The 27,785-nt window shown below is 37.1% G+C and overlaps 1 protein-coding gene across 2 annotated transcripts in view; it reads right to left on the bottom strand.

The window, feature by feature from the left end:
• LOC114655748 (aryl hydrocarbon receptor-like) overlaps positions 1 to 25,948 on the bottom strand; it is a 117,805-nt gene extending 91,857 nt beyond the window's left edge. For both annotated transcript variants that reach the window (XM_028806959.2, XM_028806960.2), the window contains exon 1: positions 25,677 to 25,948. In XM_028806959.2, the coding sequence (XP_028662792.2) occupies positions 25,677 to 25,735 (59 nt within the window). In that variant the 5' untranslated portion in view covers positions 25,736 to 25,948. The remainder of the gene's footprint in view (positions 1 to 25,676) is intronic.
• Positions 25,949 to 27,785: the final 1,837 nt, after the last annotated feature.

The following is a 27,785-nucleotide window of genomic DNA, read 5'->3' as shown; positions in this document are numbered from 1 at the left end:
CTCTATTATATAAAAAAATCCTGGGACGATACAAGACTTTTTAGCCTGGGATGAGACGTGACTTTTTCAGAGAGATACTTTCAAGTCCCCCGAGATGAGACTTTGTGCCAAGAGATTTAACCACGCCAGAAATAAAAGACAAAGAGTAGCTGATAAAGTAGAACATCATAAAGAGGTTTACAAATGTTGTCGCGATACACATGCAGAGCAGGTTAGAGATAATGAAAGTACTAAAATTCGAAAGTCTCAAAAAATGATAGTAAAGATCGCATTAGCACAAACAAACAGAAATTATTGCTCGATGAAATAACGGAACAGCGAAAAGAGATCGAATATATTGTTCGGATTTAAACTTTAAGTCGGAGACTTGTAGATCATCTAATTCGTGTTGCCATCAGGGAAAAGTAGTGTTTCTTCCCAGTGAAGAGGCATATCTGCAAGAATTAAAAGATTTGTTGTTTGGTGAAAGTGAAATCCACATGCGTGAGCAGCTGAGATGCGAAGTGGCTGGTGCGTAGTGTAGGCAGGGGGGTTGGCAAGCAAAGCCCCCTAGTTTTATTGAAAATGAAATCTGGAAAATTTCATTATTAATTAATAATATACTTGCCATGGCAGTACACACATTGGCTCTGGTCCCCTGCAATCCTATATTGGATCAAGGAGTTCTGAAAATGTTATGTTATACCGTTATATTAAAAAAACACTAACCCATTCGTTTAACATCATGTTTTAAATCTTTTTAACAAGTTATTAAAAGTATAATCTTCAGTTATTGTAGGGCCCAATTCAGTTACCAATTAAGAATGTTATTTTTAAAATACCACCTTTGTGCCACCTTCTTTATTTGACTATAGGAATTATAATAAGCAGGGACAATCAATTAAAGTATTATGCAGTATTGGGTGTAACCTTACTAATGTGAGGGATTGCCGGCCATATATTCCGGCCAACACCTCCAGGCCGCCAGGTGGAGCTCTCCCAACAGCATGGAGGTTCCACGAATCCCAGCAGGGCCTTATGGACCTTGTAGTTTGTATGTGCAGCCCTGCTGGATACCATGGGGGCCACCGAGAGCCGCTGTGGGGAGGCTCTCAGACTGCTATGTACCCTATAACCCAGAAGTCCGTCAGGAACACATGACCGTAAGGAACGGCGTGCTTCCGGGGTGAAGAAATGGAGTTGTTATATGACCTGGAAGTGTTCCTAGTCACGTGGACAGACAGGGCGAAACACTTCCCGGTCAAGGACTATAAAAGGACTATGGGAAATCCCAGACATGGAGCTGAGCTGGGTGGAAGGGTGGCAACGCGTATGGGAGAGGAGGATTGGTGAATTGATTATTGTATTGATTAGACAGTATTGCATGTGTTGTGTGGAGTGGAGGGTGCTTTGTGCACAGTATTATATAATAAATAATAATTGGAGTTTTACCTGGTGTTTGGAGTGGTATCTGAGGGTTCAAGGGAGTTCTAGCGCCCCCAACTGCTACACTAAATACATCTATTCAATAAAATCAGTAAATTCTTAAGGCATCATTTAAATTTACTGTTTTTGAGGTACATTTTAATACAGATACATTTACTAGCTAGCTTATTTACTAAAAACATATTTTCAGTTTCTTGTTAGAAGGTAGATAATGCCAGAAGTATGTGGCCACTGCAAAACTTTTACACTTTTGTTAAATTCTATTTACATAAAAGGGTGAACAAGCAAGCAAAGCATTCTAAACTTAATGTAGCAGTAGTTGCAGGTTTTTGTTGAGTTCAGTTACTTAATTTGAATGCTTGCTATATACAGATAATGCTGTCTGTGATTATGTGTCTTATTTCTCCTCTCATTCTATTCAATCAGATGTTTCTTCCTGTATCCATTATACATAGACAAAAAAATCAGAAAAACATTTTAATAAACTGTAACAGAGTAGGTAATTTTATTTTTTGCTGTCTTTCGAAATATTCTGTACATAGACTTGGTTTCATAGTAACTGCACTGATCTGGCACCTCAGTTACTAGCAGTATGTATAAAAACCCGATTGCATCCATCCCACTCATCCCTGTCATCCAACTGGGTCTGCCTTTCATCTTCCAGGTTTGGAATCCACATGATAGCTCCATGCAGTTTTGTCAGGCTGAGTCTAAATGTATACAGTTAGAGACTGTCTCCACATAACACACAGAACAGGTGGCCATTCTGAGTTGTTCTACAGGAAGATTTATGAAACATACAGTACGCATGGAAATGATTGAATATCTAATGATATCCAGATGTCTACCATGAAGATAAACAATGATCAAATAAAATAGGTTTCGATCCAAGGTGAGATGATTCTGATAGATAGATAGATAGATAGATAGATAGATAGATAGATAGATAGATAGATAGATAGATAGATGGATAGATGGATAGATAAAAATATTGTAAAAAAACTTCCCCTCAAACATACACACAAGGATTACAATAAAGAACAAAAAACCTCTGACTTGACTAATGATAACAGGGCAGTCATAGTAATGCATTGCTGTAGATATGAAGAAGCCCTAGTAGCTTTTCTTGACACACTTCTGCTGAATGATTTGTTGGCTAAAAGCATTTAATGATAGTGTATTATAGCATTATCCATAATGGCCATCAGCTTTATCTTTCATCTCTCCTCTATTACAGTGCATTCTTTAACTTGGCCTGCATTTTTAATTAACTCATTGATTCTGCAGGCCTCTCTTGAAGTACTGACCCAGCACATTACAGCTTAGGAAATCACACTCATCATCACAAGTTATAAAATATGTAAATTATGTTATTATCCATATTAAAGGAATGCAGTCTCCTAAGAAAGAGTCTCATATACTTCCTCTGTGTTACTAGACCAGTCTATTATGTCATTGATGTGATCAGGGCTATGATTAAAAGATCAGGACAATGACATAAGTAACTGTGGAAAGAATAACAGTGAGGGTGACAGTATTTTGATGGAGAGGTGACAGGACAAAAGAGGCCCAATAACTGGAATTATTTATTCATGGTAGTAATCCTCTGAATTATTTTTCCTCTTGTGTGAGCATATGCCATTTTTAGTTTTTTCTTTGCATACTTTTATCAAGGTGTGTCATAACTGTTAATAGTTGTGTTTCCACCACTGTTTTTTCTATTTTGTTTAATCAAAAGCAGGGCCCTGTAACAAAATACACCAGATATATCTTTCTTCATTTTTGATCATGAAACTATCATGGAAAGATTTTTCATTTCTACTGAAATATAAAATTTCAAACCACTTTTTTTTCCTTCAATTATTATTTAGTCTGTAAATCGCACTTCTAAATGTTCTATTATTATACACAGCTTTCCAAAAAACAGAGAGATCTTCTGTTCCCTGTATTTTTACAACAATATCAGTACATAATCCTATTACAGGAGTGCAGTGTAACTGGCTTGTAAAGAAGCGTTACAATATAACTGAAATGAACATCTGAAAAGAAAAGTCGTTTTTACACAGCACTGCCTAAATTTTATATTTGCTCTTTGGCTGTCATGTAAACAGAACATTAACAAAAGAAAGCACTCTTAATACTTTATTAGACACATACAGCTTCATCCTTAATTAGTTACTATTTAGAGATTTTTTGAGATCTATATGCTAGAAAGTTTTCTTATGTTCCAGTAAGTGTTCTTGGGAATAACTGGTGGGATTCTTCTTTTAAGTAAAATGAAATGATTAACAGAAGAAATACAAGTAAAACCATACAACTGTTATTATAAAATAAAGATCATATGCCACTGGTGATGTGTGAAATAAATGAAGACTTTTGCAATTCAAAGCAATCAAGCAGAACACACAAACAATCCTAAAAGATCAGTAAAATATTTGATTAGGAAAGGTTTATGCATCCAATCAGACATTTTCCCAATCAGTTTATTCCAATATGGGAAAACAAAAAGGCAGAACACAGATTCCCAATGGCTAAATAACAGCTCTCAAACTACCTATTCCTTTCCCTTGGTGGCATAATGTTGGTTACTCATCCAAATCTCACTTCAGAATACAGGGAGTTCATCATGCCTACCCTCTGCTTCTAATTCACTCATTAAGATCCAGTGCTCTATAGGCTACTGCAGTCTTCTATTTCTGGTGAAGGGAGGAAGAATAAGAGTTTACACAAATGAATGAGAATTGGTTGGTCAAAGTTTAGAGCCAGTTGTGCCATAGTACAGAAGAAATACAACACCTCAGGATTGTAAGCTATTGCCAATCCACCTGCCCAGCTCCCCAAAGTCAGTTCCAGTGTTGAGATTGGTAGCTGCATTGATACAGAAAAATAAAATACTGTGTAATGTGAATGGACTGATAAAAGTATTGCTATGCAGAGGAAAGGATATGGTTATTCACACATACTTTGTCCTTAACTCCTTGCAAAGCTGACACCAACCATGATATGTTCTCATTCTGCCCAGTCTTGGATGCGTACTACTGTCCATCCAGGGTGAGCCACACACCATAGGCTATGTCATGAGTAGTAATTGCCATCACCTGCACTGCCAATACACCATATGTTGAGCTGCTGGAAACACTTTGAAGCCTTCCCCCAGAGATATAGCACTTGTACAGTTTACTGGCAAACAGAAAGAGAAACCAAGCTAGGCTTATGTATTTCTGTTTTACAGCTGACACCATCCATTTGCATATTTTGACAAATGGAGCCCAGACAGAAGAAGTTGTTTGGTCAGGGTCACACAATGGCATAAAAAGAACCCTGCAATTCTGTGTTTTATAAACCAATTAGTTAAGTCGCTAGGACACACTTTGTAAGAATAAAACATCCTCATTTCCTTTGGGAATGAAAGTCTAGTCTCCCATGTGAAGGTGGCGATAATTATTACTTCTTACTAATGACAGGAAAATTTTATGGAAAACTGTAGAAAACTTGCACTGGATTTTTTAGATAAGCTTTCTTAAAAGTAGGATGTTAACCCCTTGGGGATTAATAAAGTACAGTATCTATCTATCTATCTATCTATCTATCTATCTATCTATCTATCTATCTATCTATCTATCTATCTATCTATCTATCTATCTATCTATCTATCTATCTATCTAACCTCCTATTCATTCAAACAGAAGTTTCTGAGTACTGGGTGGATGATCAATTACCCCCTACAGCATATTCATAGGGTCTCAAAATGCATAAGCATTTCAACATGGATCAAATATTCCATAATTTAGAAAAGGTCAGGGCATGATGTAAATAGAAGCAGTCATTACCAGCACATGTCAGATTATAACAAATGACTATTGTTCATTTCCAGGCACTCCTAACAAAGGAAAAGAATTGAGTGAAAAATGTCAGCAATGTTTCTGCTCATATCTAAAGGCACAGCCAGTAACTTTAATAGCATCATTCTTAACTGTTATTTAAAAAAGAACTTGGCGCCAAATTAAACTATGAATCTCTCATGATATTTCAAGACAACATGTACATTGTTTTATTTCAGTTCATAGTGTTGATTATGGCAATCAAATACAAAGCCTCTGTAAAAGAAATGTGTAAAACTCAAAAAATAGCAAAAACTGTGGTTTGGACATGACCAATCACCCCCTACCTCACTTCGATTAGTTATTTGCACAAAACTGGCCTGAAGGCATCCTTGGTCCCACCTGTGGATTTTGTCTGGTTTTGGCTTGTCTCTGTCCTGATTGCAATGAATCAGCAAATACAAGGTGACTCAGTGGGTATGTTCACTTATGGAGAATCGCTAGAAAACAGTGATGTTCTAAAATACCTACCAGAACATCTGGGCTACTATGAATCCTGACCTAAGCCCAGAATGCTAACTAAATGTGTTTCTGTGTGTACAGATATTGAATTTGCTTTGCCTGAATCAGACAAATTCATCTTTCCAAAGAGAGCTCTTAATGTTGGTATTATGCCTACTTTTTAAATAGAAAGCACAAGCTACAAATATTTTGTTTTGTGATTTCAATAAAGTAAAGGCGTGATCAGTAGTATTAGATTTGCCTGTGAACAGACAATAACAGAATTTGCATTATCCCACCCCACTTGCAGTTACAAGTCAAAATTTAAATTCCAGTAATTCAGACATAAATCTTAAGCCCTGAGGTTACTGATCCTTCTAAGTTGCCAAGTAGAAAGAACTCTTTTTCAAAAGTTAGAGATATATTAAAAATAATTGCGCTACCTGAAATACTGTATATACTAACATGGCTTACAAAATAGACTATTTGACGTAGAGGAACACTCAACAGATCAAGCCTACATAATTTTTTGTCCAATATAAGATGAAAAACACATTGGATTAAAATATGCTGAATAAATCAACAACAAATACATACTATGAGTACCTATGCAAAAATGAATTCACTATTATCTACTTCTTTTAGGTGAAAGAACTTTCCCTTATTTAACCAACCTATGGAATCTTTTAATATGATATAATTCACTCAAAGAAGAGTTATATGACATTTGGTATATTATTCGTAGCAGCAGTGCTAATATTTGTAATGTGCCATCTGTTGGAATGAAAAATGTGGTGCATTTTATTTCTATAAATGTTTGTGATGCACCATCAACCTTAGTAATATACAGTGTATTTATAATTGCCAAGTTTACCTTTCTCATCAGCGAGATAAATTATTCAAGAAAACAGTGCATTTATTGACTGAAAAACCTGGAAAACAATGAGCATAAAGTAAAACTATATTTCAGGGTACAAGTACATATTTTCACACACTACCATTCGTGTGTCATATGTTAGGTCCTTTTCATGGCTAAAAGTGCTGAAAAATAGGTTCAACAGGGTCCCTCAGCCCATGTCTTCAAGAAGCAAATAATAGATTAACAAAGTGTTTTTAATATTCAATTTATTGTCCATCCATAAACAGTTCAACCTGAGACCATTCAAACCCATGTTTATCACAACTGTTTGTATAATTTACTGTCTATACCTCTAGTGCCCCACAAAAAGCAGTGCACTTCAGAGTGTGCATTTGTTTTTATCTGTTGCATAGATCCACTATGGCAGACTACTTGAACTTCAGTACAATACATCCATCCATCCAGTATCCAACCCGCTATATCCTAACTACAGGGTCACGGGGGTCTGCTGGAGCCAATCCCAGCCAACACAGGGCGCAAGGCAGGAAACAAACCCCGGGCAGGGCGCCAGCCCACCACAGGGCACACACACACACACACACCCGCACACCAGGCACACACTAGGGACAACTTAGAATCACCAATACACCTAACCTGCATGTCTTTGGACTGTGGGAGGAAACCGGAGCACCCGGAGGAAACCCACGCAAACACGGGGAGAACATGCAAACTCCACGCAGGGAGGACCCGGGAAGCAAACCCAGGTCTCCTAACTGCTACCAATACAATACATTTGCCAGTACAGTACTGCCACCAGTACAATACATTTTCATCATAATTATGATTTCCATCATGAACAGCTCTGGGAAGTCAGATATGACATAATGTATTCCAGTTACAGTATATGGAAGCCCAGAAATTAGTCTGTATCATCCAGATGCACTTTCTGCAGTTTCCATTTAAGACATGGCTACATGTGTTCAATATTTAGCTTTTCTAAACTATATGATTAATAACAAAGGCAGCACAATGTGTAATAGATGACGCACACCTATAGCGATGTCAATACCAATCTGTAGTTTTCATGTTCTCCTTGTTTCTGCATTCTCCCCATTACACTTTTACTGCCTAAAATGGATAATTAATAATTTGCAAAGAAATGACATCACAATACCAGAATTGTTGTAATCAATACAAATACCAATGAAATTTTTCAATACTCAAAATCTTTCGACACCATGGCAAAAACAGAAATCCAATTCAATGTTTTTTTTGTTAAAATATCTCCATTATTGAAATGAACAATACTGTGTCTTTTTATGTAATACAATAAAATACTGTATATAAATACTAACCATGACAACAGCTTTAAAATACTGGTGTATCCATCAAGTACAGTATTTACTCAACTATCATTTAAGTATAGGTAACAAATGGTGGGGTACATAATCTTTGAAGGATTTCAGCATAGGGTGTACAGTATAAAGAATGATATCATCATGAACTACCTGATTCATCTTAGAATGTGCACATAAATCAATCCCTGACATTTTCTCTCCAATTATTGAAAAACATACTACTTAAAAACCATACTGCCTGACAATACAAGTTTAATGATTACACTTATCTGATCAGTAATGTTTTTCACTCTCAAAGCACACTTAAACCTGTTTCTGAACTAATTGCATAATGGGATAAAAGTGGAAATAACAAGAGCCTATGTGTGTGTGCGTGTTTTGCCTTTTTTATTTAAGTAACAAGTACAATTCCTGAAGTTGTGCGCTGACATTCTCCTGCTTTGAACTCAAAGCATTTTCAGACATGGCTTTTGCTTCTTTTCTTTTCGACACATTTTGATGCATTTCTGTATCATCACCGCCATTTCTGTATCATCACCGCTGTCAATTACATGTAGTTTTTACTCACGATTTTCTCACCTATTAATATGCCTTATGAAATAGTTAATCTATTTGCAGTTATGCATGAGTGTAGTACTACCGACCCTGTGAGAAAACTGGTACCATTACGTTTTCAGGACTTTGGTATCGACTTCTTCTGACATCTCTACTTCAAAGACACATTCCACTTCATGTTCAATATTTGTTTTGCCTTGCTTTCTTGGGGAATCTAACTAAATATAGTAACACCCCTATTTTGAAAATCATTACATATTTCTAAGCATTTAAATTAAATGCAAACACAATTACTCAATTACAAAACTCACTTATTTCATTTCAGGGTTATATAATTCTGGGACCTCTCCTTGAAGCACCATCCATTACACAGCTAACAACTCTAGATTGGCTGCAAGTTTATGGCAATTCACGCTCAAACGTACACTCACTTTCACTAAAACTAAGCCAGTTTACAGTTGACAAATAACACAGCATGCATGTCTTTAAGATGTAAGACAAGACCACAGTACTTTGTGAAAATCCACATAAACATTGAAAGAACTTGCAAAATCATTTGAATCCTAAAGACTAAACATGAGGAATCATCATGTCACTCAAAATGTAAAGTAAACTAACTGTACAGACCTGAAAAAATCTGGGGAGAAATATGTTTATTCTGAGTATATTCAGGATAACCCTTAATGGAAAACAGCCTGACAGTATTTTCACATTGTGGACCTAAATATCTGCAGCTTTGTTTAGCAAGAACATCCAACTCTGTAATCAACACTGTAAATAACTCTGTGAAAGAACAGTCACTGAGGTCACACTAACATAGCTTAAATCTTTAAGCAATATAATTTCCTGATTAATTAAAGTATATCTGAAATTCATCTAGTCAGTGAATACATATCACATACAGCAGTACTGGACTTGAGAACTCATGTTAAATAATGCAAAGGATCATTAAAATCTGACAGAGATAATGGCATGTTACAACACATTATCCTGCAGAAATGAGGCTCAGATGGCTCTTAATCCACGACTGCCAGCTTATAGGAAGTTTTTTTTTTCTTGAAGCAGCAGTACTGCTCCTGTCCTGTACAATAAGCACTGTATTGTTTACTTCCCATGTACAGAGACTCCCAGCAGCCTCTTCACATGACTAGCAAAGCAATACCTTGGTCCTCTTGAGTATCAGTGTTTTCCATATACCTCACATGCTCTTGCACCATCAGTTAGTTCCACAACAACTTTGTCAGCATAAAAAACAGAATATTTACAAATATTTTTTTTACAAAACTGATCCTGCTAAATACAGTAAATGTCCTTATTTCATGTTTGAACTCTGTTTCTAATGTTTTTTTCTTTCCTGTCTACCCACCACCATCTTTGTTACTGCAATCTCCAGACACTATCCCATACCCTCTACTTAAATTTGCATTTGTTCATTTTACCTTTTCTGTTGTTCTTTCTTGTCCCTACTCTTCTCAGTTGTCATGGTAAGGGATGTCCCCATTTGCATTGAACTGAATTTCATTATATAAAGGTGCATGTAATAACTGAATAAATACTACTGTTAAATATAAAAACTACAGCCTTTCATTCTTAGGCAAAATAGGCAGACAGGTACGTGGTTATTTTAAATCAACCACTATACTTTTCGGCCAGAGTGTTGGCGCTTCCCTATGGCTGCTAGATCTCTTGTTTGAGAATAATGTAATTTATTAGAATACTTTTTTACACTTAATAATTAATCCTTATTTCATAAAGTGACATTAATAACAGGCACAATAATTAGGCAATTTGTATAGTAATCAAGATTATAATGCCAGCCCAATTAAACTAACAAAGCAGTACTATATAATCAACACATAAACTACAAGCAATGCAGCACAGTTATATAAAAAGAAGAGCATGAAGTATACCTGTAAGCGATTAAACATACTCTTTTTGTGTGACAGAAGGGTTATTTCCCCCCCCGAGTACTCTGTTTTTCCTTTTATATTCTCAATATGTGCATGCTATGTTAACTGAAGACTCTAAATTGGCCTAGCATGAGTGAGTGTGTGTGTGTGTGTATCAGCATGCCAAGCAACAGGCTGGTGTGGTTGATTCCTTTCTTGTACCTAATACCACCAGGACAACCTCCAGCACTTCATGATGCTTCACTGGATTAAGCTTTCTCAGTAATGAACGGTAGGAAGGATAATTGCATCAATACACATACGATATCCAACAATTCTTTCACTCGAATGATGTAAATCCTTTGCTTTTATCCTCCAAAGATTATTCTGTCCTATGTTTTCTCATAAACCAAAGAGTTTGTCTTCTCAGCTGGGTCATTCCATGTCCAATCAACTGATTTTCCAGAAATCCTACACACTTTGGTCTCAAAAAATACCAGATGTACCCATGTTATCCAGGAGACAATCCTGTAAAATTGTTTTGATGTAAGATCAGTGCGTTCCAAGATACAGACAATTTTGTGAGGGGAGAGGGGTGTCAAATTTGACAGCTTTATTTTTTCATCAATTTCACAAAAACATATCTCAATGACTGAACCACCTAGCGGCTCAAATTTTGCATATTGGTACCTTTATATGTATAACACATAACAAAATCAAAATGTCTGGTCCAGATGACACCACTTGATAAGAGCAGACCTTCAAAAATGGAAAAAAAATACTTTCCATCTTTGGCTTTGATGTATTTATGCTTTCAGAAAGCATACTTCTAACTGATACAGCCTGCTGGAATTTTTTCCATGTTTAGATACCAACACAGAGCTTTTCAAAAGGTTATAGACAAACAAGAAAATGATTCAGGGTTTGACCAGCAGACCTCTCAAATATAAAAAAATAATTTTGGGTCTAACGTTCAGACCAGCTTGATGCACTGTGAGAATGTCCGGACATTTTTTTAATTATTGTTCCTGTATCCTACATTTTCACTTCTTTCTCAAAAAACAAGTCTTATTTTTCTTATGTGAAACTTTCATTTTTATTTTCCATTCTAAACATGGGTTAAATTCACCATTTATCAATAATAATAATCATCAAGTTCTTGGGAATTGTCAGTCAGTCAGTCATTTTCCAACCTGCTACATCCTAACTACAGGGTCACTGGGGTCTACTGGAGCCAATCCCAGCCAGCACAGGGCACAAGGCAGGAACAAATCCCCGGACAGGGCGCCAGCACACTGCAGGGCACACACTACCACACACCAAGCACAAACTAGTGACAATTTAGGATCGCCAATGCACCTAACCTGAATGTCTTTGGACTGTGGGAGGAAACCGGAGCACCCGGAGGAAACCCACGCAGACACGGGGAGAACATGCAAACTCTACGCAGAGAGGTCCCGGGAAGTGAACCCAGGTTTCCTTACTGCGAGGCAGCAGCGCTACCACTGCGCCACCGTGCCGCCCAACTTGAGAAAAGGATTAATGTAAAAAGATAAATCACCAAAGGCATATTAAGCACAACACATGAACAACAGCTGCTTGATTTATCATTAAATACAACAGTAGTTATAATGAAAAGTTAACATCTTGGTATTGCAGTAGCAGGAATGTGACCCATTTTGTTTCTGTTTCAATCGAAGTGCAGTGTGTAACAGATGAAGATGGTACTTCCTCTCATTGACTGCTGTAGGTGCACTAAGCAATGCAATGACACACTATAATGGCACCCAACAAATATTATCTCTTGGTGGTCAATAGAAAGACTGTGCAGGATAGTATGGGAGCATGAAACATATCAGAATGTTTGATTCCTCTTCCCTCTTGTCACGAATCACACCAGTCCAACATTTTTCATTATACATTCACCCAACATAACCTCCAATAGGACACTAGTCTAATGAGATAATGCCTCTGACCCATCAGGAGTGTGATCATGAGAGGGCAGGATATCCCAGCTGCTGCTTCAGTGGTGAATATACAGACAGTCAATTGACTGTCTTCACCAGACACCCAGGCTGATTTAGAATTTGTCATCTTCGATAGGAATGTAACAGTGATATTCTTGAGTACCAGGTACTCTTTTGGAAATGGACAATTACATTCTTTGTTCAGCAACATGAGATAAGACATTTTCATTTGATATGAAAAAAAGTTTGATATTTTTGATAACATACTGATTGAAAACTCAATGATTGCCATTATTGACACATGATACATTCAGCCTATGTTTAGGATGGAAAATAAACATGGAAAATTTGCATAAGAAAAGAAAGGTTTGTGTTTTGAGAAAGAAGGGACAATGTAGAATATTTCAAAAAATATCTGCACATTCCCACATGTTGTTACATTGCTCTGAAAATTAAAACCAAAATGATTTTTTAGATTTGAGAAGTCTGTAGTTCAAACCCTGATACAGTTACTTTTCTGCATATTGCTTTTTCAGAAAACCTATATAGTTATCTGAATAAGGAAAAAAAATCAAAAGTCTGTGTTGATTACAAATACATGTTTCTGAGGCCTAAACATGGCTAAGCTAAAAACACAAATTAAACTTTGGTCAATTTCAAGGGACTGCTTTGACCATGCACATTTATCTGGAACAAATTTTTTAATTTTGCCACATACTATACCAATTAATGTACCAGCATGCAAAGTCTGAGCCTGCTCAGTGCCTTAATTCTTAAGCTATAAACTTATGACATAAAATTTGTACCTTGGAAAGTATTGATCTTACATCAAAAAAAATTACAGCATGTCTCCTGACTAACATGTGTACACCTGGTAATTTTTCCAGAATTTTTTCAGTCCACAGTGCGTGGGCAATTGGTTGATTTGACATGGAATGACCCAGTTGTTATTTCATGATGGGCACAATTAAAACTAACTTAAAGGCATAGACAATTACAGTAGATTGCTATTTTGATTAATTCACTTAGTATTTAAATTAAGTAATTGGTGCACTTAACAGATGACCTATGAAATCTTTCAGACTCAAGACAGCCAAAAGATCTGCTAATACAAATATGAAACCTCTCTTTAGAGACAAAATGGATCTCAACAGTCTCTCCCTAAACTATTTTCACAGTGTGTAGCCACAGAGCTTTACTAATAGCAGGATAATATGTTTTCTTTGAAACTCCTACAAGACAGGAAAAATACTGATGTACTATCTCATCTTCTCATCATCATCTATCCATTTTTATTGCAAAATATAGGATCTTCCATCCCTGGGATGAGTTGCAATAAAATTGAACAAGATTTTATTCCTATAGGCTGTTTTTATGCTTCAGGAGATCTTTCTGGACCTACAAAGTTTTAATTTGGTGTAATTTGTGGCTCTGGACAGTAACTACCTGGTATATAAAAATGTAAATAGGAGTTATTTCAGAAAATACAACTTCATCAAGTATTGCCTAGTTTATGTAGTAATCTACTAAGTGTCAAGCAGCCACAAAAACAAAGAAGGGACAAAAAAAAACTTATAAGCTTCAGGGAAAACACCTCTGGGACTACTTCAGTAAAAGAAAGCACCTCCTCCTGGTTCAACAAGAACCACAAGTCCATCCAAACCATAAAAATTGCCAATGGTTTCACTCACACAACATGAAAAGAGAAAAAGTCCAAAGGTTAAAAAAAACTCCTCGGTGAATATTGCCCGTCTGCTCAGATGCTTTGACGACAGATGTCATAATGCTTATTACTTTTTAACTCTTATAATTGTTTACCTTTTTACAAGCTTTCACAATAGTCCACGTGATTATACATGATAGGATTTATTAATGATGTTGGGCTCTTTTTGTTTTTTTAAGGTACCTTTTTACAAGCTTTCACAATAGTCCACGTGATTATACATGATAGGATTTATTAATGATGTTGGGCTCTTTTTGTTTTTTTAAGGTGGTTTGTGATTTGTGATAACGTAAGAGTTAAAGACGCTTCATATTTTTGGATTCTGCCTGTGGTCTGCCTTCTATCTTACACCTTCCTTTGCTCACTATTCCATCACTCTTTCTCTCTCTCTTTGCCATTCTGCTTCCATGAGATTAGAGCCCCAATTGCCCAAATGGTATAATGGTACAATAAGCTGATAGCTTCTGTTTTACTTCAAAGAGAGAAACAGGGTTTTTTTTGCCACTGCCTAAAATAGATTCCAAAAATTTCCCATATTTTTATGATTGCCATCATCCACTACAAGCATTAACAATTTTGGCTTTACAGTCAGTTTCTACATACATCTTCCCAGTGTTAGGTTATGGTAGCAAACATGGACATATGGGAAAGCAACTATTAAAGAGGCTGAAAAGCTTTGAAATGTCGTGCTAGAGAAGGATAATGAAAATCTGGACAGAGAAGGTGACAAATGAAGCAGTAATGAAGATGAAGCGTACAGGAAAGAGGATGGTTTAGGAGATGATGAGAAGAAAGATGAGATTTTTGGAAAATATGTTGAGGGGGCCAAGTGATAAAAGGGTAAAAGATGGAAGAATAGAAGGAACCAAAGACAAAGGTGAATGTGGGGTGATGATATTAAAGAATAGTCAGCATTGAACAAATGGGGGAAGCAAAAAGAAAGGCAGAAGATAAGAAGAAGTGGAAAGCCGTGGTTTCCAACCTTTGTATTAAAAAAGGCACATGAGAAGACAGAGAAGAAGAAGAAGAAGAAGAAGAAGTCAATTTCTATGGTGCTGTTAATGAATTGTATTTTCAATTGCACAAATTTTCATTGACTACGCAGATGGGCAGCTCTAAATTCTTCACTTTCTGAATGAGTAGACTGGCATTACTATCAACGTTGGGACAAATTGTGAGAAGAAACACCTGCAAAGAGATGCAGAGGATAATGTTGAAGATATTTCCAATTGGAAAAAGTTTATTTAACAACATAATGGCACTTTTTTTTCAAAAAAAAAAATGTAGACTGAAATGTTTGCCTGAAATTAAAATGACATTAAAGGGTAATGAGTAGGCATGAGACAACACACTTTGTTCACGATACAATTTATATGGCGATTTTGCCTTCATGATACAGTATTTTAACAACATGAGATTTTCATTAAAAAGGTACTGTATGTCTAGTGTTACTTATTATTAGACATTCACTAATCAAAACACTGCAAGTTAACTGCAAATACACAGATTTTAATGTATGGTTTTTAAACCTTTCCTATATTGTAATAAAAGAATACTAATTATTAACATAAAATATTTGCACTGTAGCAGCATAAGATGTGCTAAATGTTAGCACACGCAAGGAAGAATTTCACTGTATTTAATCTGTATACATGACAATAATGAGCTTATAAACCTATAACATTCAGTTAGTGCAGTGCAAAACTATCCAAATTTGAGTTAACATCAAACTTTGCTCCAATAATGACTGTGCTTTTGCCGTACTGACCCTATAGCAGTATGTCCTGACTGGATCTATGAAGAACTTACAATGTTATATGTCCTTTTAAGAAAAACTTCCACTCTCACCACACACTTACTGGGTACCGACATAGCAGGGACAGACTAGGATTTGATAAGAAAAGCAGGCTTTTGGAATTTGGCTGTATTCTATCTCCGCCATGCTAGAGAACTGCTATTGAGCTTGTAATTTTCACCCCGGTATAATCTACCTGTGTTTCTGAATCAGTATAATTGAAAGGTTTATCAATGCCTCAAGCACTTATTCTCACATCTCTGTCTTACGTGAGCTGCAGCAACTGTAGCTTGCTGCTCCAATAGCATTTGAATATATCATGACAACTGTGAAAATGCGATGTTTGTGTTTTGTTTTTATAGTAGAGTTTGATTTGATAATGTTGCGATTTGCAGTACTCATTCAAATATGAAACTCACTAAATTGTGTGCAAAACACTTAAACTACAGTCTCAGCCCACTTTCAGTGGTGTCTGTTGCACGCCCACACTTTTAACCTTCAGATCATTTTACTGGCAGTAAATAATAGTTTTACCAAAGTGAAGTCAGTTTGTCATGTTGTACCTTAGTTCTATTTTTTCAATCAGATTTTTAAATTCCCTGCTTTCGACAAAATAGTTTTTCATTTACTTTTGTGTTTCATTTCAGTGTTGTAATAATATCATACAATACATGAAAGAAGGCATCATTTGGTATTGGCAGTATTTTGTATTGTGAAATTTGAAACAACAGACTTTTGTTTCATGACTAGTAAAGAGAAATGATAAACTTATACATTTAGGTCAGGGGGTAATGAATATGTATTTTTCTATATCTCTTTGATCTTAGCCTCTGTTAAAACTAAACTTGACTGTTTCAAGGCCTGCGCCAATAATATGTAGCATTTGCATACATTAACTACTAAATACAGGGCTATTATTGATGGCACGATTATTCAGTAGTGATGAACGAACCCTGCAGAGTTCGCTTCACCGTGAGCTTGGCAAAATCTCTGAAATGTTCAGGAACTTTGCATAACTCTGCGAAATGCACTGCAGTCAATGGAGAAGGAGGTACCTAAACCAGTTTTGAATGGATCATTATGGTGCAATGGTGTTTTACTGTAGGTGTCCCAAAGGGCTATGGAAGCATCTGCCAACTATGCTGGAGCAATTATTGTGGCCAAAAATGCTATTTGTGCTATGAGGCAGCAGTGCTAACCACTGTACCACTATGCCTCAAACAACAAAAGATGCAGACGGAATGATAACCACAAATAAAAATACAGTGGAACCTCGGTTTGCGAGTAACTTGGTTTACGAGTGTTTTGCAAGACGAGCTAAAATTTTTAATAAATTTTACTTGATAAATGAGCAAGGTGTTGCAATACGAGTAGTATGTATACGCTTTGTCTGCTGAGCGTCATGTGATCACAACTGAGCTGATGGTTCTTCTCTCTCTCTCTCTTGCTGCGGGATTGTGGGCAATCGTCTCCTATTCTCCATCTGAGTCGGCGTGCTTCACTCATATAGTCAACATCCGTACAAGCGTATACTGTTTACTACAGCATTGTGACTCTGTGTGTGTGTGCTGTGACGTGCGAGTCCCCGTCTTGCACCACAAAACACGAAGCTGAGTCTCAGTACTTTAGCAACACCAGCTTTATTCAGCTTGAAACAAGAACAGCACGGTTATTTATTGTAGCAGGATCTGCCACTCTCCTATACACAGACACAGCAGTCAGGCAGGGTCGTGGCCAAGTAGTACTGTGCCCTGCGCATTTATAATGTCCCTTGTTCCTTGTATCACCCATTGACGGCAGGCACTTAAAGCATGTCCACAATCTTTTTCGGATTCGCTTTTACGGCAAACTGCTACAGTGCTGGGAGACTGCGATTGCTTTGGGACGCTCTTCTGCGTGTCGTCCTGTTGGGTGAAATCCCACAAGAGTTTAGAAACTCACTCACACCAGCCATGATTCTTTTCAAAGGTAAATTGCAGGTTAATTTGTTTTATGTATTTTTACTTTATATTTTGTATTAATCATTTTTATATGAATAGTTTTGGGTTGTGGAATGAATCATCTGAGTTTCCATTATTTGTTATGGGGAAATTCACTTTGATATACGAGTGCTTTGGACTGCGAGCACGTTTCTGGAACGAATTATGGCCACAAACTAGCAATACATATGAATATAAATATTGTTGCAGTAATAGAGTTTCAATCTTTGGGCACACACTGGTCATTCCACAAAGCAGCTTTGAGGGAGCTACACATTCCAGGATTCAGGGTATAGCAGAAACCTATTTTTTTGTTTTCGCTCTATCTGTGCACATACTTTGCAGTTTTTTCATCCATGAAGAATACAAAAATGCCCAGTGAATAGTAATCAATTTTTGTTGTTATTTTATGGGATCTCATTCTGACATGAGGAGTGGGAAGACTCCTTTAAGGCTTGTTTTGTTGGTAGCTGCATGTGGCTAATTATGCATGCAAATTAGTCACATAGTGCTGTTGAGCTAGCTCACAAAGATCAGTGTCATATATCTGGTGGCATTACTTGTACTATTCTCATTATGGTCAGCTAATGTACCCCTCAAATTAAAACTCTGGAAGGTTTTTTTTTTCAGTAATGTGCAATGACCCTATAGTACATATGTACAGTAAGTTCTGTGAATGGCTGCTGCAGCTCTGCGATGTATCAGCAAGCTTTGTAAAGCATCATGATAAAGCTGGGAAAAAAATGTTTGTCTAATCTGGGGAACAAGGTCAGATTTTGCTGGTCAACACTATTCTTCAGTTATGGCTCTTTCAAACAACTCCCTTTGGTGAATCTATAAAGCAAGCTGTTTTCAAAAACAGCTGTTAAAATTACTTTCCTCATTAATATTTCACTACTTCCACATTTCTGGAAAGCTTGTTTATTTAAATGCCTTTTACAATCCTTTTACTTGAGCTAATTGAAGGCACAGCAAACATATACAGGAACTTGTTCCATCTGGGACAATGTACACTGTGAACTAAATATTCATACAACTGGGAGAATCACACACAGAACGCATGCATACTCTATATGAAGTGAAAATTGGGGCCATCTTAAGGACCATAACAACTGGAAATACTGATCATTTTCTGTCTGTATAATTCACAGTAACCCTATTACCACTTGATGAGGATTTGAATGGGAACCCTTGCTTTTGGAGTCTCAAACCAATTGATCTGGTTCAACTAAAAGACCTGTAATACTAAACACTGAAGTATGATTGTTAAAAGTATGTATCCACTGTAAAGGGCAGACTTGAAAAATGTGTCACAGACGTACACAACTGAGTTTAAAGGACTACTCCATATTCTTTATAGTGGTGGCTGAGAAAAACTTTTAATCTTATTTTTTCATGAATGTGGAGAAAAAATGTTTATGATATACAGTAATCCCTCGCTATATCGCGCTTCACCTTTCGCGGCTTCACTCCAACGCGGATTTTATATGTAAGCATATTTAAATATATATCGCAGATTTTTCGCTGCTTCGCGGGTTTCTGAGGACAATGGGTCTTTTAATTTCTGGTACATGCTTCCTCAGTTGGTTTGCCCAGTTGATTTCATACAAGGGACGCTATTGGCAGATGGCTGAGAAGCTACCCAACTTACTTTTCTTTCTCTCTCTCTTGCGCTGACTATCTGTGATCCTGACGTAGGGGGTGTGAGCAGGGGGGCTGTTCGCACACCTAGACGATACGGACGCTCGTCTAAAAATGCTGAAAGATTATCTTCACGTTGCTACCTTCTGTGTGCAGCTTTTAAGTATGCTGCACGGTGCTTCGCATACTTAAAAGCTCAAAGGGCACGTATTAATTTTTTTATCTGTCTCTCTCTATCTCTCTCTCTCTCTCTCTCTGCTCCTGACGGAGGGGGTGTGAGCTGCCGCCTTCAACAGCTTTGTGCCGCGGTGCTTCGCATACTTAAAAGCCAAACAGCCCTATTGATTTGTTTGCTCCTTTGAAGAGGAAGATATGTTTGCATTCTTTTAATTGTGAGACTGAACTGTCATCTCTGTCTTGTCATGGAGCACAGTTTAAACTTTTGAAAAAGAGACAAATGTTTGTTTGCAGTGTTTGAATAACGTTCCTGTCTCTCTACAACCTCCTGTGTTTCTGCGCAAATCTGTGACCCAAGCATGACAATATAAAAATAACCATATAAACATATGGTTTCTACTTCGCGGATTTTCTTATTTCGCGGGTGGCTCTGTAACGCAACCCCCGCGATGGAGGAGGGATTACTGTAATAGAACCCAATAGTGACCAATGCTGTGAAAACAGAAAAAGCAATAAACGTGTAAAACGCATGCTTTTTTGCTAAAATATTATTAAATCTATACTTCTGGAATAATCAGCGCACATCATAAACAGGAAACTAAAACCTAATGTGAGTCAGCTTTTGAATAGAGGACAGTATTCTTGACCAGTGAATGAGAGGGGGAGGTAGATCTTCAATTCAGAAAGTCCATTCTAATCCCAACATGATGCTGGGATCTGTGTTGATTAATTAACCCTAAGGATGAAACATTTTCTGCAAGGGTGTTTTCTTACTTGAAAAAATGCTGCTGCACACAAAAGAGAGAAGAAAGTAAGCTGCTTTTGCAGTTAAACTCGAATGAAAAAAAACATTTATTTGCTTCAGATGACTTTAGAATATCTCAAATGTTGTCCAGCTGTACTCTGCTACATTGCTTCATTAAATAAAAACAGAGATTAGGAACATAACGAACTTGCCCCAGTGTTAATTCTCATTGGGAAGATTGAGTTGTTTTCATTTGTTGTTTCTTATAAAAAAGATGTATATTGAAAATTAACTCCATATTAGTTTAATAACCCCTTAAAGAAAATTGTACCCAAATGTATAGTAACAAAGATTTCTGGCAACAACAATAACAATAACTGAGGTCAGATATAAAATATGCAATTTTTTAATCCTATTATTAGAAAATCCCTCACATTGTGCAATGAAATTTTTGAGATCTTCCATCTTAGATATCGCAATGCATGTGCTTATATTATAAAATGTTTTTAGAAACAAAAGCATTAATAGTTGAATGTCCTCAAACTTGACAATCTGTCTGAATTGTGTCACTCTTGATGCACTGATAGTATCAATTTATAATTTTTCTTTAAAAGCCCCCTTTGTACACTTTTTACCCTATGCAAGCCACAGAAAAGGTTGTATCATAAAATTTGTAATGGTGTTGGAAAGGAGAGCTTGTTATTCAGCCAATACTGATTCCACTTTGCAAAATGTGACAGTACAAATTCTGTTTACAATGAAAGAATTTCAGTCATTGCAATAATGTTTTTAAGCATTGAAAAATCAAGGCAAAGTTAGAGCAAAATCATTTACTGTATGCCCAGCTTCACTCAGTTTGTCTTTTAAAAAGAGGAGGCATTTTACACTTCAAGCCATCTCAACAACATGTGAAGTACATTCCATAATCTCTCTTGTGTACTTTAAGTACTGAACAAAACTCCCCACCACTCCCTTATACTACAAAAACCCTGCCCCACCCCCACACAGAAACATCCTGCATACCTGTTAATAAACTCAGTAAGTCACATCTGCTTTAGGCCTTCAGCATAGCAATGCCTTTTTTGCATTAAAATCAATTTCTCAAGCAAAGCCAAACTAGCATTTGTAAATTTACAAAAAAATTGTTATTTGTTCTGCATGAATAAAAACTTCACCACCTGCAACCCTGTGCTAATGCAATAGCACTTGTTTTCTTATAATTAAGTCATCTGATCTTTCTTTACCTTACAAGCACAAAGAGGTAAGTGCTACAGGCTCCTGGTGTAAGAGAAGCTGAGAAAAGGAAGATGTGTCTTAGAAACAAAGGGTTTCAGCAAACAAGAGTAAATACTGCAAAACTGAATTGAACATGAGGTAAATCGGAACTATGACAGCATCATAACCACTAGATCAGAATCATTATCATCAAAAATGTAAATAGTCACTCTGTCATAATATGTTGAAAAACAGAACTGTGTTTCAATTCATCCAGGTGGCTTGCTCTATTAGAACAATTGTAATAAATGCCTCATGAATAAAGCCATTCTTGCATTAGTGTGCACCACCAATTATCCAAATAGAAACACAGAATACTGGTAAATAAAGGGGTAATGTCATAGGTTTTTAGAGTCATTATTGTCACTTGCATGTGCTGCTTAACATCAAACACATTGTAAAAAGGATAAAAATACCACATTTCCCTAAATGTCAGGGGTCTTTTGAGCAATCACTTTACATTCTTAATTCTGCCCTTGTGTATTAGCATGACACATCTTTACTGTTTAGTACTATATTAGACCCCAAAACCAATTCCAAATCCATTTCACAATCCATTCACATCCCCTTCTGGTGCAGACATCTTGAACTGACAGTTACTGGACCTAAGAACAAGTTTTTAAATAAATGTACTCTTGAATTTTGAATGCTTTAAATGTTTCACTGGCCAGAGAATAGTGGAATTATGTGAATGGTTATAAAATTAAGCACATGACACAGAATATTATAAACACTTCATAATTTAATCCAGGTCTTGCTTACAGATACTCACCTCACAATATTCAAATTCTATTAAGTTCTATTAAGAACCCCATATCTGACATATAATATATTTTCAGTGAAACCTCGAAGCTAGAAAACCTAGAAACTTCCATTAGAAGTTCTCAAACACTTACTTTGGACAACACCACACACAAGGTGCTTGCTGCTCTAATGTTGCTCCTTACTTCTTTCTCTTAGGTAGTCTTTGCAGTATAGTAGCTAAGCCATTGGACCTTACAATACAAGGCTCACAGGTCAGTTTCCATATGTACCTTACTATGTAGCCTTGAGCAAGTATCTTAGTCTGCCTTTGCTCCAGGTGTAAAAAATATCTGTAAACAGGTTTAAAGTATTCTGATATTGTAAGTCACCTTAAATAACAAACCAAATGTACAATGATAATAACTAATCACTTGCAAGGAGATTCTGATTATGTTATTTTCAAAAATAAGCGGAACTCATTTCTAGACCATACAACTTTTCACACATCATCACAATCAAATCATGGCAGAACATTTAACCTTTTTCAAATTATTATTATGGTACATTTGGGCAACTTACAAGATCAGTACTAATTACAACGGTTTTTACAATAGGCATAACTGGCAGATATGTAACTTGCAAAGGTCACCTGTAGAATCAAAAGCAGGAAATTAATTAGTAACCTTGCAATTTTTGGTCCAATGCCTTAGCCATTAAACTACGTTGCCTAATATTCATAAATGATTTTACATTCATTATAATACATTTTATGTTAAAAACGTGCTAATAATATTCTACAAAATAACAACCATAAAACATGCACTGTCTGTCCATCTACTCAGTAATATTACACCCTGAAGGCGCGTGCAAGAACATGTTGAGCAGCCTGTCCAGTTCCACAAGTGCCATATTGCTGCAGAATTGCTTGACACTGTCGCCATCCATGGAAGCAGTTCTTCGCATATGTGTAATAGCAGTTTTCATTTATTACACTAACAGTGGTGCGTAACAGCAGTTTTCATTTATTACACTAACAGTGGTGCGTAACAGCAGTTTTCATTTATTACACTAACAGTGGTGCTCTAAGACCTGCATTATGGCATGGAGTCTTGACAGCTCATGCATTACATTGTGGCATAACTGGCACCACTCAGCAGTCTTGCTTTGTAAAGCTAAACTTCTCTTTAGTTTTTTTTCCATTCATTCATACAAAACTGAGTAACTTAGTTTACAGACACACAGTACAGACGTACAGACAGAGAGGAAATATTTAAAACAGTAAAGTATAAGCTGTTCCAATAATACTGCTGACAAACTTACTAAATTACAAAGCAATTTCATGCCTAATATCAGTGTAGGTAATACCAGCATTAGTTATAGATGTCTGTCTGTTGGCTGTATGGCTTGATAACTAAGGAGACATTAAGGATGTGTTGTGGTCTTTGTAGCGAACTGTGCATAGGGAAACAGCACTGCACAAACAAGCTTCAGTGTCCTGGCCAAACTCGTAAAAACTCGTAAAGGAAGTTGAACTCAGGAAGTTATGCTCAGACTATATAATGTAATACAGGGACCACATCTGGAGTATTGTGTGCAGTACTGGTCACCACACTACAAGAAAGACATACCAGCACTTGAAACTGTGCAGAGGAATGCACCCCATGACTTAAAGACATATCCTGCTCCAACAGACTCTAAACAGTTAAACCTATTTAGTCTCAAAGAGGGGAGACTGTGTGGGAATCTAATTCCAGTCTTCAAAATTCTCAAAGGAATTGATAAAGTAGATCCAGCAAAATTTTGTCAACTCTGCATCCTATACTCAGGGACATCAGTAAAAAATGAAGGGGCGGTGCATTTAGTACTGAAAACCAGAAGCAGTATCCATTTACATATGTGGTATACTAAAGGTATATTTTGATATATGATTTTGGAATTCTACTCTGAAGGTTTTCCTGTTTATGGTTCACCATGAAAGATGCTGTACAATATGAAGATTGACTCTAGTATTTCCTAAATCACTTGCCCCCAAAGTCAAGTCTGAGGCACACTATCAAATACCATATTCCAAAACTCCTGTTTTTATTCTGTATTAAAGCGTGTGATTTCTGAAAGATCTGTATTTCATCACAGTTCCAGTTAAACAGACCATTGTTTGCCGTTTTTTTTTTGTAATAAACCTCAACCTAACCCAAAAGTGTTTGCTCTCTTAAGTGCATTCGAATAGTGGTGATTGAGAGTTGGCATTCGCACAAATGACAATAGGTAAAAATCACCTAATTTCTACTCATTTTCACCTATGTGCTCTCAAATAAGCAGCTGCTTAAATAAAGATAATGAAAATGCAAAGAAAATTCTGGCTCGCGGGCACCTCAATGGAAATAAATATTAGCTCAATTACGACATGTAATGGGCATGTGAATAAGGAACTGTTTGGAATGAAACTCGCACACAATAGTCTCCCTGGACCGCTCGTTTTAGAGGCTCCTTTAATTGCAAGCCCCCTACTGGCCACAGCTCGACTCACACGTTTTTGAATGAGATCTTTTGGGACGCTCACACGCAATCTCGAGTGATCACTAATAAACAGCAAGAATCTTTAGAAGTGCCCAAGACGATCGGATGGCATAATCTCATTCACCCTTAAAAGCGCCAAATTGACGTAGGGTGTCTGCCTGTATGAACCTTAAATTGATTAATCCGGTTTACTAAATTGGTGGGAAGTCTTTGGCTTTGCCACTTTCAATAGCCGGACAGTTTAATTCTCGTATAAAGTACACAGTCCTGACTTTATGTGCAAGTAAGCTATCCGATCACTAGCATTAGCATTATCTGGGGTATTTTCGCAAAACAGACTTCCTTGTACTATTCTGCCTGTATACTTTAGATCAAGACAGCGCCGGAGGGCGTGCGTCACGCGTGACCTTGCATAACGGGGACGAGTTGGCAAAGTTAGAGTTGACCGCAGGTGAACCTCGAAAGGGTGCCAGTGGGAACGGGAGGGCACGTGGGCACAACGAACAAACAACGCAGAATGAGAAACCGGTTAGAACCCAAGTAGACACCCGCCCCTGCGTAAACACAGTGACGCCCTGCGACGAAGTACAGTCCGTATAAGAACTTCGCTGATTTTAATATTAAAACGCATTGCGCTACAATACACGAGCAAAATACAGGCACATATACAACCACGCACACAGCGCTCCAAATCGTCTCTCTTACGTTTTCGGCAAGGGTTTCTTCCGCTTCTTGCTGGCGTAAACACCTCCGCTTCCCAACATCGTGCCCTTCTGCACTGTAAGCGCGTCCCACTGGGCGCTGGACCCAAAAAATAATCCGAAAAGATTAGAGACGAGACGAATGACAATTCCGTGGGTGGCAAGTGTGGGGCGAGGCGAAACTCGACTCAGGCGAAAGCTCTGTCTGGCGCCCCAGACTCGCGTGAATCTTACAGTTAATTTCTCTTTGCCCGAGCCAATCCTAAGTGCTGTCTCATAGCCGCGCGCCCCACTGCAGAGCTGCCTGCCTGCGATTGGCTCTGTGTGTCAGGAAATCTCTGAGTCACACACATGCACACACACACATACACACGGCGGCAGTGTTATTAAGGTGGAGCGACGCTGAGTTGGCACACAAGGGGCACTGGCAAAGCTGGTAAAGTCCAGAGGTAAGCAAATCTATGGTGCTCTTCACCAAACGACAGTGAACACAATAAGTAACGACAGCCTCTGTGCTTAAAGCAGAAAGTAAGCAACGTAGAAATTTGAACCAAGAGAGTAAAAAGATGATACAGGCAGCATAGGGAACAAAAGCAAAGACCCCGCAGAAAAGCTCTTCTATATAAAGTGTCAAACTGGGAAGCCAAGAAGGAAAGACACTTTGTCTTCGCCCAAACAGATACAGTACTGTGCTTTACTCCCTATTTATATGTACAAAGCACATAGTGTCCATTGCACAATTAAATTCTTCTCCTCAGAACACTCGACAAAAATACAATAAGAAAATAAAAGGTATAAATAGCATGCAAGACACACACACACATATCTATCTAATCTATGCAGTGTATATATATATATATATATATATATATATATATATATATATATACAGTTGTAGTATGATATTTGCTCCAATGACTTACTGTTCACCAACTCAATTCTTTATACAATAAGCTGTAGATTTAGGTTTTCAACTGTAAAGAGCAACAGATTTAAGAACTTTTATTGCCATAGCTGTAAGCATTTTATATCCTCGTACTTGCAGGAATGCTGATCAATTCTGAATTATTGTTGTGTGTACTGTTAAAGGTAATTATTCTTCATACAAATCTTGATTGTGTGTATATATGTTAACACAGATTATCAATTTTTGTGTCTTGGGTAATTTCCTTGTATCTCTGTAACAGTGTTTTATGTTTTGTACTTACCTGCTGCAAACAAATTTCCCTCTGGGATAATAAATGTCTATCTACCTACCTACTTTACGAGTTGTGGGTAGAAGCTGTCTCTGTATCTACTGCTTTGAGTGCCAATGGTCCTGTAATGTTTGCTAGAAGGAATGCATTAGTAAAACAGTTGTACAGGATGGCAGTGGTCTTTAATAATCTTATTTGCCTATGTTAGGCAGCAAGTGTAGCATATATCCTATATATGATGCAGTGTGATTTCTGTCATTTTCTGAGCTGCCTTCACCACATTCCACAGGTTTCTTGTGAAACTAGAAGATACTGTACTAGTATGCGATGTAGCCAGTGAGAAAGGGCTCCTCTGCATCTGTGAAAGTTCCCAGGAAAGATGGAGAGATGTGAGCTGTCCTCAGACATCTGAGTAAGTAGAGGTGCTAGGGCACCATTTAGACAAGAGCTGAAGTGAGCTGTGCCCACTTCAATTCATTGGTGATAGTCTTTCCAGGAAATTTAAAGCTGTTCACCCTTTGATAATCCCCTACATTTAAATGGAAGTGTAGTCTGCTGTTTACTTTCCTAAGTCTATGACCAGATCCTTAGTTTTGCTGATAGTAATAGAGATTATTGTCCTGGCACCACTGAGTCAGAAGGTAAACCTTCTGTCTGGAAACTGCCTAATTAATGTTGATGCTCTAGCCTATTTTTATTTATTTAATTGTTTTGTTTATTAGCATATTTGTGTTTTTTAAACATAGATGCATACCTGCCTTGCAAATCAAACCTGATTGAATGATTCGAAGGAAGAGAGTGATGCCCAAGGATTAAAATAAAAATGACAGGCAAAGTGGCACTCCATGGAGCTAAAAGGAAGCCCCAAGTACAAATGCAAAAAAGATGAAAATATCTGTTCATATGAAGACAGGATT

This window comes from Erpetoichthys calabaricus, chromosome 8 (genome assembly GCF_900747795.2).
Source record: "Erpetoichthys calabaricus chromosome 8, fErpCal1.3, whole genome shotgun sequence".
In the NCBI taxonomy this organism is placed as follows: Eukaryota; Metazoa; Chordata; class Cladistia; order Polypteriformes; family Polypteridae; genus Erpetoichthys; species Erpetoichthys calabaricus.
Note: the sequence above shows the minus strand (reverse complement) of the source record. Positions and strands in the feature narration are given on the sequence as shown.